Source organism: Homarus americanus, unplaced genomic scaffold (genome assembly GCF_018991925.1).
Source record: "Homarus americanus isolate GMGI-L3 unplaced genomic scaffold, GMGI_Hamer_2.0 scaffold39675, whole genome shotgun sequence".
NCBI classification, from domain to species: domain Eukaryota; kingdom Metazoa; phylum Arthropoda; class Malacostraca; order Decapoda; family Nephropidae; genus Homarus; species Homarus americanus.
This window is the reverse complement of record NW_024736071.1, coordinates 6080075-6093905: the sequence shown is the minus strand read 5'-3', so window position 1 is coordinate 6093905 and position 13831 is coordinate 6080075. Positions and strand designations below refer to the sequence as shown.

Below are 13831 nucleotides of genomic sequence, written 5' to 3'. Positions count from 1 at the left end.
TCGCGGAGCGTCACAGCGTCCCCAGTCTTTGTTAGACTTCCACAGTGTACGCGCGTCCTTAAGTGTTTTTGCGATAAATACTGTACTGTAACCATTCGAAATGGCTTCCAAGCGCCCATCAAGTGTTAGTGGTGCTAGTGTTGTGGGGGGAACCCAAGTCAGAGCAGAAAGGGGAGCCCCCCTCCGGGTTTCGGTGACTCGCCACCCTCCTCCTCTCCATTACCCACCACACACTCGCTCCACCTCTGCCCATCAGTGAGTACAATACAAAATGATTTAGTTTATTTATCTTTTTGGATGTATAATATATATTTTCTATAAAATTCCATTGAATTTATGTACAGTATATGTAATGTATTTTATGGGGCAAAAGGAGGCTGGGGAATGTAAGTTGAGTATTTTATCTATTTCTTATGGGGAAAATTGATTCCGTTAAGGTTGTGTTTTTCAAGAACGTAACCACGACGTTAAACGAGGACTTACAGTACCACTATGCTGTAAGTACATTTGAGGAAACTAAAGCTAGTCACACAATGGCTGCATTACCATCAACTATTACTGATTCAATAATTTTTACTCAGAAACAGGGTACAGTACTGTGTTGTGCAAGATCCCAGTGGCCTTTTGATTAACAGCTGGATCAAGGTTGATGTTCCACTTTTGCTAACCACTACAGAAATCCTGCAGGTCACTTGAGATACAACCAGTAAGCTATAGAAAATGACAGTAATACTTATACAAAAAATGGATGTAACATGAAGTGTGACCAGAAAATAATTTAAAAGTTGCACTTCAGAAAGGCATATAAGTGATTAAATCAGGGTTTTCAGCACATGGATATAATTAGATAATCTTATAAGCAGAAAATCCTAACTGAGAGCATGCTGTAGAGCTTCGGGTCACGACATATGATGTTTTGATCTTTCACAGGGCTATTTGAATATAAAGGGCTGGTCTGGCTAGATTATGTTGCCAAGTAGGTATATATCTTTCACTCACTCACACATAAGAGCCTCCCAGTCTCTTCTCACCTTTTGTGATGTAGTCATCTCGTCCTTGGTCTTGACTCACTTCACCATGTGTTTCTACCCCCCAACCACATGTCTAGTATTGTGATCAGTTATTGATAATAGTGTAAATAGTAATAACATAGTAAAACAAATGTCCTGCACCTCATACTGCTTACAAATTAGTGTTGGTTATCTCACACTATTGTGTCACACACACACACACACCACGAACATTCTTAACTCTCCCTAGCCCCGGTGTTGTCAACCTGTGGTAAGGATATGTATTTATTTCCTGTTTATATCATGCATGGCCAGTTTGTAAGACTAGAATGACTTTTTATTTTTTATTTATTTTTCTAATGTTCCTGAATATACCCAAATGGGGGGGGGGGGGTGCTGACCATAGCCTAAAGCCCAGGGGTTAATGCTCAGTACAGTGGTCTGGGCTGACAGTTGGAAAATAAAAACATCTGATAAAGGAAAGAATGACATTGGAGTGAAATAAAGATGCTGAGAGTGACACCGCAGATTGAACAACAAGAGAAGAGGAGGTACAGAAGCCAGCAAAGAATGCTACTGTATTTTAGGATAATACGAAGATATAAAAAATGATAAATATGAGTACACTTCGTTTAATAGATATCTGTGATAAGAAGAAAGGAAGATGATAAAGACAAAGCTATAAGTACAGAAAGAAGCATAGAGTAAAACTGTGAACTGTTGAGATAATATGTATGTTATGGTGATGATGTAAAAAGTTGGTTATGTAATTATTATGCACCATCATACTTACAGTCAAAGGCTGATGGTGGTGCCTTTATTAAATAATTTCCAGATGCAGGTTAGGAAAGGCAGTAAATGTTGTAATTAAATATTATAGTCTTTGTACCATTTACTTTAAAAAACAAAAAAACATGAAATCAGTGTTAATATGGGAGACTGAGAGGTTAAGTTTTAAAATATATACTATACTAAATACATCATTGATACAAGTATTCTTCCAAAACGTACAAATATAACTGGCTAACACATTTCTTGGATACTTGACTCCGAGCCATTACAGCCGGTAAAAAAGTTATGCTCAAGACTGATTTGGTTCAGTGATGTCATAACCAGAGACAATGACTGACATTATGACTTTCAGGGCCTTTGCCCAGGCCTCATCAGCCACAGACGTCCATGCAGATCCAAGGTTGTCTCGCAGATAGTTTAGCAACACAGGAGCCAACAGCTGAAGGAAAGAGAAGAATTTTTTTTAGACATTTACTGTAAACTAAAATTTGAAGTTACCTGAACACAAAGATAAGTTCTAACAATGTTAAAACTTCAATTAAGTTAAATATTTGGTGAAATCTATTCTAAACAATGTTCATCATCACCTTCTGGTACCAACTACGCTAAGTCTTTGATATCCACGAGGAACAGGCGACGACAAGTGGTCAGAGAGAGCACAATACTCCAGCGGTCGTAGTATTTCTTTACATTTGTTTTTGACCTTATGATAATCATTTCTTTCTTTCATTTTTTTTAACATTATGCCTGAAGATTGTGTGCATGTTACAGAGTAAAAGATATATATATAAATATATATATATATATATATATATATATATATATATATATATATATATATATATATATATATATATATATATATATATATATATATATATATATATATATATATATATATATATATATATATATTTTTTTACCTGAAAACATGAGTAGACAAATAACAATAACAAACTCACAGCATGCCTGCATGTGAGTCACTTCACTACCACCAACTACAACACTCACCACCACACTCCTGTGACCACCAGCCACCACTACCCACCACCACTCATGTGACCACCACCATCACCACTATCTTACACCCACACCCTAAACATAGCCTGTCCCATACGAGAGTCGACACATAGAACAGGGGTCTGGCTATACCTTCTTCTGGAAGGGTAAGCCTGCTGTGGAGAGAAACCGCATTTACGGAGTTGGCTTTACCATTTGCCAATCCAACCTACACAGGCTAACTGAAATACCTGTTGGGATCAACGAGCGCCTCATGACACTCCGAGTCCCACTGAATCACTCACATCATGCCTTCTAAATCAGTGCGTACACCCCAACACTGGATGCAGAGGATGACATCAAGAAGGCCTTTTATGCTGGCCTTGACAGAGTGCTAACCTCTATTCCCAAAGAAGATAAGGTTGTGCTCCTTGGTGACTTCAATGCCAGAATTGGCAGAGATGCTGACATATGGCAGGGAACCAAAGGGAGAAACGGAGTAGGCAAGTATAATTCCAATGGCCTACTCCCAGGGCCGGTGCAAGATGATTTGGCGCCCTAGGCAAGCCTTTAGATGTGCGCCCCCTTGAAGGTTTTGATAAGCTAATGTAGGTACAGTAACCCATTACTACATTGTTTTCATCTTGTGGCTTTATTACTTCACCCATGCAAATAACCAATTATTGTTATTACATTAAGTCAATAAATCCTTGACGTAAACTTCAGAGGTCAGGTAACCTTGCCTCATCCCGACAAAGACAGGGAAGGGGCGGCTCAGCCGCCCTGGTAGTAAGGGAGGGGAGGGGATGGTGGGGTTGGGAGAAGGGTTCCTCAGATGTCAGCCTTCAGGTCACTGCTCGACAGTTCTCCAGGCCACCAAAGATAAGGACCCGGGTTAGTCCCTCCGGGGGGTTTACGAATAATATTAAAAAAGAAAACACAGTCGGCTACCGTCTACCTACCCTCGCCTCCCTCCGACCCCCCACCCTTCTAACATCCTGCTCCGACCCTCCACGGCTCCACCACAGTGTCCACCACAGTTTTCCCTTCATTTTTAATTTTATCCAAGTTTGCCCTGAATTTGTGGCGCCCCCAGATGTTGGCGCCCTAGGCGATCGCCTAGTTCGCCTAGTGGGTAGCGCCAGCCCTGCCTACTCCTCCTCTGCAAGTGTGCTGAACACAACCTCACTATCACCAACACCTTGTTTAGGCAGGCCGACAAGTTGGGTTCTTAGCAACACCCACGATCCAAACATGGCATCTCATTGACTACATAATTGTCAGAGAAAGAGATCGCCAAGGGCAACAAGCCTCTTCTGAGGCTTGAACACCACGTCACTGGAGGATCCAGCGGTAGCACATGCTTTCAGAGAGCAGCTCAATGAGAGGCTGATAAACAACCCGACAACAAACAACCAAAATTCCAGTGCTGAATGTGGTCCCATCGAAGCTGTCATCACAAAAACCTGCAACGAGACCCTCGGCCAGATCAAAAGAAGACACCAGGATTGGTTTCATGAAAACTACCTGAAAATCGAAGTATGTATACTCATCAATAGTAAATGTGCTGCACTCTTTGACTGACAGAACAACCCTAAGTCTCGGACCAAAGCCGATACTTTCCATGAGAAGAAAGTGGTGGTCCAGTGTGAACTTCACAAACTAATGAATGACTGGTGAACAAAGATAAAGCATGTGAAATGCAAAAATTTGCAGATCAATACAAGATGCGTGAATTTTTCAATTCCGCTAAAACAATATATGGCCCAACTACTAAAGATGTGCCCCCCTCCACTCATCTGACGGTAACTCCCTAATTATAGATGAAGGTATGTGTCAGTGCTGGAAAGAGCACTACCATTCGCTACTCAACCGAAACACCGATGTGGATGTCTTGACTACCCAGCAGGTCCCTCAGCATACAGAGCTGACCCATCTCGGCTATCCTCCATCCCTGGATGAGGTAGCTACTGCCATCAAGCAGATGAAAAATAACGAAGCCATAGGGCCTGATGGAATCCCAACTGAGGTGTATAAAGCAGGAGGAGCTTTGCTTCCCAGCTGTCTCCACTCTCTCCTGGAGAATATATGGGAGAAGGAGGAAATCCCCCAAGATCTTAAAGATGCCCCAATTGTCAATATTTATAAGAACAAGGGAGACCAGTCAGACTGTGGCAACTACTGCTAGATCTCACTGCTGTCTATAGCTGGCAAGAGCATCGCTCGAGTCCTCCTAAACAGACTTCTTCCTGAAGCGGAAACCTTCCTCCCAGAAACTCAATGTGGCTTTAGACCATCACGTGGCACCACTGACATAATATATGTTGCCCACAAGATTCTGAAAAAGTTTAGAGAACAGCGTCGTGACTTGTACAGTACTACAGTACTGTACATGGCCTTCATTGAAGTGGACATTCAAAATATGCTGTGAAATTTAAGAATGGACTCAATTAGTCACCGCCTCAAGGAAAAACAGATGTAGGCCTGTGTCAGGTGTCATGAGGATAGCTCCGCCCAGACCGTGAACTAACCAATCAGAAAAGGGAACAGAAGAATCTTTGGAAAAATGGGCTCTGATTGGACAATCAGAATGTGTTCTTAGCAGCTGGTGAGCAGTGTTGGAAACACAAGCAGTTTTTAGCATTGGGTGTGATAATGTGTGGAGGTTTCTGGATGGCCCTGCAGTGTATTGGACTGAGGCGTCATAACATGTATTTAATGTTTTTTCTGCAGTCGTACGGGTGTATTGTGAGCTCCTTTTTCCCCTACGGTATCTGTAGTTAGAAATAGGACAAACACATATGACTTCATATCATGTCTTTGCTGAATAAATTTAACTTGGAAAATATCTCTTTCCATTTCCCTTCCTAACCAATACATTAACCTAAAAAGGGGTTCCCAGTAACATGTGGATGGTTACCAGAGTATATAGAGTCAAGTGACCCACCTTTAATTAACTCCAGTGCCACCCCGACTGAATAGAGTAAGTAGATCAACAGCTTATGTTATACACAGGGAGTAAATATCCCTCATACTGTACTCACATCATAGTCTTGTTTTGGTATTCCTCTATTTTTGTGGTTGACACCAGTTGTCTGGAGGAGCTCCACTAACACCCCTACATCATCCAAGTTGTCAACCATGCTGGTTATCGCTGTTAACACCTGGAAAACAAAGAATGTTAGGTCATGTAGGGGTGATGTGGTGACAGGTCTAAGGGCTAGTTTACACGATCAGTCTCGGAGCATGTTTTCGAAGCATGGTAGTGAAGCCGTGCTCGGGCAGTGTTCGTGTAGACGGCAACACTGAACCACCAACCATTCCCGGGCAGTTATGTGTAAGCCTAATAGTTGCGGGGCCACCTACGTGGGTCCCTGCCACACCACACAGATGCGCAAGTTAAAAGCAATGATGGACGTTGAGCCGTTGCCTACACCTCCCAACAGTGACCCTTTGGAGTCAAGGTCACCATTTGAGTGGACAAAGACGTTAACATTACAACTGATTGAACTGTATAGGGACCAGCCATGTCTATGGCAGGTTAGAAGTAATGGATACAGTAAGAGAAATTAAAAATGTAAAGCTTATGGGGAAATGTATAATTATGTGAAAAAATGTAAACCCTATGTGCACACTTGATAGTGTCAAGAAGAAAATAAACACATTACACAGTCAGTACAGAAGAGTGTGTTGCACATTTCAGGGGTCATGCGAATGTATCGATGCCCGTCCTGTGTGTCCTCACGCTTAATGGTACTACCCTCTCTAATATTACCCACTTTTAGTATCTCGGCTCCTACCTGTCCACCACCACGGACATCGATGAAGTGATTCAACATCGGATCAGATGTGCATCTCAAGCCCTTGGCAGACTCCATAACTTCATCAGAGACTGGTCCTCTGAAGGCTGGGTCTGCCATCCAGAACTACTGCAGTTATTACCCATTTGTAAACTCTTCTGTTCTCAGTCAATAGTAAAGGTCCATATCACCCCCAGTTGTCCTCCATACCTACTAGTCTATACTTGCCTTTTTCTCATATGGAAAATTCAGGAAATTATCACCCTTCATTCACAGATTGGCTTTCCATTTCCAACACAGGTAATTCCTCATCGGCACAACTCAACGTAGATCTTCACTCAGTTCTTCTCTAATTAAAACACCTTGAGTAAATGCATCTCCAAAGTCTTCACCAATACCATCACATCATTAGCCATTAAACAGGGTAGAACCAATGTCACACTCTGGCTCTCCCAGAATTAACAATGACAATAGACCCCTCTCATCTACAGGTCAGACCCCTATTTATGGTATGCCCTCAGATCAGTATAGCACACTCTAGTACCGAGTACTGTTAGTATAGTATTGATGTACACATGCATGAACCTGAGATACAGGAAGCATAGATTCACTGTCATCAAACTTTCTTTTGAAGTGTCGAATAAAAAATACAATATACTGACTCAAGTTATTCAGAATTAATAATACAGTCTCTCCTCGACTTACGACGGGGTTCCGTCCCGACGACCAAGTCGAAAGTCGAAAAGGCAAAAACAATACATAGAAATTCTAAAATGGGTGTCCCTTTTTCTTCTCAGCACCACGAGGATTCTCACTTTTACGCTTGCCAGCCATTTTAAAGGGAATTACAAACAAAAATTTTGTCAGTACACAGCACACTCACTAATGTCGGGACTCGAAAATACCATGGCCGTCGTATGTCCGGGTTGTCATAAGTCGAATATGTCGTAAGTCGAGGAGAGACTGTATTACTGATGTTTAATTTTTTTAGGGATAATGTAGCAAAAGAAATATGTGGAATGAGTATGAAAATACTGTACAGTAGTAGATAGTGTGATGTAAAGGTAAATAGGTGTTCATTGTTCATACTACTGTACACTGTCAAGTTTTGGGGAAACACGAAGATATTTGATAAGTAACAAGTCTCGACAATGTGGCAACAATGCAGAAAGATCTGAATGAGCTGTTCAAATGGTCTCGACACTGGCAAATACGTACTCTTTAACATTACAAAATGCAAGACCCTACACATAGGATATAACAACATTAATCACATCTACAACTCCTCCCCGACTTACGACGGGGTTAGGGACCCAAATCCAGGTCATAAGTCGAAATGGTCTTAAGTCGAAAATGCTTAAATAATACATAGAAAATTTAAAATGGGTGTCTCTTTTTCTTCTCAGCAACACAAAACTCTCACTTTTAAGCTTGCCAGCCATTTTAAAGGGAATTACAAATTAAAATTTTGTCTGTGTACTGATGTTGGGGCTCGAAAATACGTAATTTGACAAAATTTTGGTACGACTGAGGCAGGTCGTAAGTGCAGGTGGTCGTAAGTTGAGTAGGTCGTAAGTCGGGGAGGAGCTGTATTCTGTCAACAACACTTTCCTGGATACTGTCGATAAGGAGAAAGATCTAGACATTATGATAGATCATTCACTGAAGGTGGCACAAGTGAGAAAAGCAAATCGAGATTTGAGAAATATAGAGGATACCTTTGAATAGAAAAACAGGAAAATACTCCTCTAACTGTAAAAATTTCATGTACGTCCCAGTCTGGATTACTGTAGCAATACAGACAAAGAAACCCTACCTTCAGAAGGACCTAACCTTTCTAGAAAAAGTGCAACACTCTGTTGAGTGATTAGGATGATTCAGGATCTACAGTATATCATTTAAATTATCCAGGTAGACTGAGGGGAACTAACAACTCTTCAGATAAGACACAATAGGGCGGATCACATTGAAACATTCAAAATCCTGAAAGCGATGGAAAACATAAACCAGAGCTGTTTCTTTGTGATGTCATGCACCACCAACACAAAGGGGACATAACCACAAGTTCACTAAGTTATCATGAAGAACGAAAATAAAGGAAATATTTCTTCACACAGAGGCTGGTAGCCCTATGGAACAGTCTACCAGCTCAAACTGTGGATTTAAGAACAGTACTGGGCTTCAAAATAGCCCTTGAAAAAATTATCAAGAATAATGGAGGGATCCTACACAGGCCTCCTTCCTTTGGCTTAGCGACCTCTAGTGGGTGGCCATTAGGTAAATAAAGAAAATTATTTCTTAGGCCTGAATTGAGTGGAACAAACACCCCTGAAATTGATATAAGTGTTAGATGATACTTCAGAAAGTGTGAGGGTGAATGCATGAGTCACACCCAGAATAAATAAATGTGAGAGAGGACTAGGTTGGGTTTGAGCGAGTCTGTAGGTGGGGACAACTGACCGTGGTGCCATGGGCTGCAAGACGCTTGTTTTCACGTAGCTGATCCTCTGTCTTGTTCATAAACCCCTTGAACCTGGTCTTTAACTGTGGCTCTTCTCGGAACAACCTGTGATGGAGGAACATTAATGTTAAAAGTTAAAATACAGAAGACAATTTCACTACTTCCTGTATGAATAAAATGTAGAGCTTAACATTTAGCTGAATCCAGAATTTAATATGGTCTTAAACACTAGAATTTTTTATTATGTTCTGCGTACAGTATGCTTATAATCAAATTCGTACACAAAGGAACACTGTTACTGTACCATGAAACTTATAGCTCAAACAATTCATCCTTTTTCATACATAAGTAAACATACAGTACTGTACAGTATATCTTTTAGATATTATTAAGGCGAGAGGTACACTCGGAAACTATATTCTCTAGCCCACCTGGGTCGGTGCTGGAGGTTAGTACAGTGTCCTTTCTGGACGGGGGCCCACTCTAACTATCACGTGAGTTACCGTGGGCCTCCATGTGCCCAAGTGGGATGGTCAAAGTATTACACTATATGTGTGTCAAATGAGGAGTAGCTGATCCACATGTAATTTAAGGTTTTTGAAATATGTAGTTAAATTAAACACAATTTTTCATATACTGTAGTTACGCGAATGATGGGAAATAAAAGATATAGATGGGGTGTGGTGGAAGCGCTGTAAACGTTGTGTGGATTCACTGGGTGGTTTGGAAGTGTTTATTTCCTTTCATACTTTCGTAGCTACAACCTATGGTAATTTTTCTTTGTGTTTATATATAATGAAGATAATGCAGAGTATAAAATGCCATATACAATATTTATACATAATATCATCTATACAGCTGTACTATGACTGTGTGTGTTCGTGCGTGTGTTGCCTCATGATAGTTAGAGTGGGCTCCCGTCCAGAAAGGATACTGTACTAACCTCCAGCACCGACCCAGGTGGGCTAGAGAATATGGTTTCCGAGTGTACATGACAAGCAATGCAGTAAGATGTAGTCTCAGGGAATTTTCCTTGCAGGCTTGGATACAGGATTTCAAGTTGGGGAAATACCATTGTTTTACAGTGTCAAGGACTAAAGACCCAATGTATTAGGTTTGGCCAGAGATCTGAGGGCTGCTCAGGTCCCCATAAACTAGAAGGTCTAAAGGAGTCTGGAGATGTAAAATTAACCAATAAAACAAAACCCATTCTGAAAAAATTAAATATGACAAGAAATTGAGAGAAGGGAGGTACCCACTCTGTCCTTAAATTTACCAGTGCCTTGTACCACATAGAAGAGAAGAGGAATTAATTCAGTGATGTTACCATGAGCTTTTATACTCTACACCTGAAGAATTAAATGTTTTATACAGAAGAAATAAAGTAAGCAAGGAGAAAGTACTCCAAGGTGGGAGGACAGTTGAACAACATTTATAACATGCACTGGAGGTGTGAGCAGTTTGAAATACAAGAACAGTGAAGGTGTGAAATTCACTTGCACAGTACTGTACAGTGAGTCAGTGACCATTAAAGTAACCATAGGAACATCATGGAAATGCAGAAACATTATTTCATTGTACTGTAATTCACATTTAAATAAGATAATGTAAGAGAAGAATTTTTTATTCTGAGTGTGACTGTCTCTGTACTAATGAAGTTAAGATATAAGAGCAATAACATGAAAAATTAAGTGTTTAACAAGAATATTGATAAACAAATTATTTTTTTTGCATGCTATATGAAGCTTAAACTGAGATAAATATGAGTGTACACTATAATTACAGCAGAACTCAGTTGAAAAATAAAAGGTCTAGGTATCTGTTTTGATGTTTATATTCTTATTATATTTTCATCAGTGAGTTCTGATATGATAACAATTTTGCAGGCATTTGTTAGGTTCGATTAGTTTAGGTTCAACTTTTAAATAAACACTTTTTAACACATTTGTCATTAATACGACAGTGTCCACTATAAAACAGAATAAAATTGTGGCATTTTACATTTATTTTCTACGAAAAATTTACAACGGTGTATTCATAAAAAATTACCGGAATGCTATAGAAGAAAAGTGCCTTAGAATAGTTTAAACTACTGATTCCAATAGTTTAAATATCTATGATTTCTCAGATGATAAAAACTAAAATGATATTATTTTTGTTTTGGTCATCCAGGGAATCTTAGAAATTTAACCACCCACTTTTCTTCTTTGAAGTTTCCCTCGCAAATGACTTACATATGCCGGGGGGAGTGGGTGGGGCCCCGGGTCAAGAGCTATCATTTGCGGGGGAAACATCATAGAAGAAAAGTGTCTTAGATTTGTCCCTAAACTGTGGCTTATTAAACCATAGGAACTTAAGAGCCCTAATAGAAAATGCAAAGGTTCTCAACCCTGGCCGCCTCCTTGTCATGGGGATTTTAACTATGGCGACATCAACTGGAGAAATGAAACCACGGCAAATGATTTAAATAACCCCGCTACTATTTTTTGTAGAAACTCTGGGACAATTTTTTGTTCCAACATGTTAAAGAGCAAACACTCAAGCCTCTGGACCTCATCATAACTAACGAGGAGGGTATGGTGGCCAAAGCTGGAACACCTAGTCCCAGTTGGTACCAGTCACCACATAAAAATCCTTCAGAATTAACTGTTACTTGGTTCATGAGAAAACCAGGCCAAGGTTCAAATATTACAAGAGTAATTATGACAGGATGAGGGAGGAGATGAGGAGTATCCACTGCCCTGACTCACTAAGGTATAAGAACACAGACACTACACTAAACATCATAGCCAGTAAAGTGAACCATTCGATTGATAAATATATACCCAAGTCCAAACCCATTGCCTCCAGAAATACAAGGAAACAGCTACACATGATCCATGTGGTAGTCAACAAAGTCAAGAAGAAAACCCAGAAATTCAAGGTGTGGATTACGACAAACGATGAGCAGGATAGGAAAATGTATGCCAGATCCAGGAACTAAGCAAAGTCAGAGTGTAGAAGGGCTGAAAAAGAGTTCCAGAGGCTGGTTGAGAGTGAAGTCAAGTCCAACCCAAAAGCGTTTTGCCACTATGCAAAGTCAAAATTAAAAACGCGAGTAGGCGTTTCAGACCCGAGGCTTGAAGATGGTAGTTACACTAATTCTGACCAGGTTTCCTCCTGTTCTAACACTGGATAGACCGCCCAAACGGCTACTAAGCTGATAAGTGGCGAATATGATAAAAAATAATAATATTAATAATAATTCTGAGTGTCAGTACCATGTAGATCGCCATGGACGGTATAATTATAAGCACATCACACAGACGAGGACAGCATACTGCACCACTTATTCATCCAAGTCTCATCACTCTATCCTCCTGTATCTCTTAAGGTAAGTTTCTCACACACTAGGGGTTATGTTATGTTAGATTTTTTCAGATTTTTCCATTTTTTGACCTTCCACTTTTTTCAATATCTCAACAACGGCTCATTTCCGACAGCAATGAAGGTCATATTTGTATTTAACACGATGATTTGCTCTATAAAACCCATTTTCAAAAGTCAATTAGACATTGGCATCTACTAAATAATATCCCCATCATCTACTAAACACCAAAAAACATGAGGAAAGTTAACTTTTTGGGGCACAACTATAGTATGCAGTCTACCGAACTGGAGCTACTATAGTATGTGGTCTACCGAGCTGCAGTTAGTCTACTGGGATATTTACACTAGCAAATATTAACTCACCCTAACCTAATCTATCCTAACTTAACCTAACCAATGGATGCTAGTGTAAATATCTCGGTAGATAAAACTCCAGTTCGGTAGACAGCATACTATAGTAGCTCCCTTTTTTATTTTAGGATTTTTAAAGGTTAAGAAAAGTTAGGTCAGATTTTCCTTAGGTTTTTTTTTTTTTTTTTTTTACCCCACATTTTCCATCTCCTTCACAGTCCTGCTCACTTAAAACAAGTACCTGTAATATTGTAGATAATTTTATTGATTAAAATACTCGAAAAATAAAAATTTCCCATGAAAAGGCTATAGAAGAAAATTGTCTTAGAATTGTCTAAACTACTGATTCCAAAACTTAAAGTCCTAAAATTAGCTGCATGACCTAAACGATATTTTTACCACTTTTATCTCTGAATCAGTGGATCGAATTTGTATATACTGTATTATTATATTCACTAATTACTTAAGGCCATTCAGCTGATCACGATTTAAATGTCTTTTCAATAATGCCAAGTCTAATTGCCAAAAGTTCCATAGATTCCCTCAAAATTACCCTCATTTAATTTTCCAGTATGTTATATAATTATGCATATGTAGGTAATTTTTATGAAATGCATTAAGCAACATTATCAAAATTTTTATAGCAATGGAATATTCATAAACTTGTATGTGATGTACCCATGCTGGTTTTCTATCATAAGCTTTACCTATAACTTCAAACTTGTCTGATGAATTGGTGAAGGTTCTTTTGACATGAAGCATTTCAATTAATGAGACAATGTTCAAAGAATTATTTTTCACCTTTGTTTTCATGAAATTTCCCAAGAACATGAACAAAGGTCTATCATAACCTTTCTTTAAACTGTTAACTTAAGGCTAAAATTTCCAAACACTAATATCGCTCTGGACAGTGAGATGCTAATGGAGGGGACAGTTTTATCCATAATACTTCTGGGATCCAATGCTGTGAGTTCAAATAATGGAGCAGTACGGTTAAAGGGCGTTAAATCTTTTCAGAATCTGAGATACATCCTCGATATAAAAGTCGA

General features: G+C 39.5%; 1 protein-coding gene across 5 annotated transcripts in view; it reads right to left on the bottom strand.

Annotated features, from left to right (window-relative positions):
* Positions 1 to 1889: 1889 nt before the first annotated feature.
* LOC121871775 (globin-like) overlaps positions 1890 to 13831 on the bottom strand; it is a 92034-nt gene continuing 80092 nt past the window's right edge. For all 5 annotated transcript variants that reach the window (XM_042374242.1, XM_042374240.1, XM_042374244.1 and 2 more), the window contains 3 exons: positions 9062 to 9167; positions 5846 to 5965; positions 1890 to 2241 (listed from right to left, as the gene is read on the bottom strand). In XM_042374242.1, the coding sequence (XP_042230176.1) occupies positions 2092 to 2241; positions 5846 to 5965; positions 9062 to 9167 (376 nt within the window). In that variant the 3' untranslated portion in view covers positions 1890 to 2091. The remainder of the gene's footprint in view (positions 2242 to 5845; positions 5966 to 9061; positions 9168 to 13831) is intronic.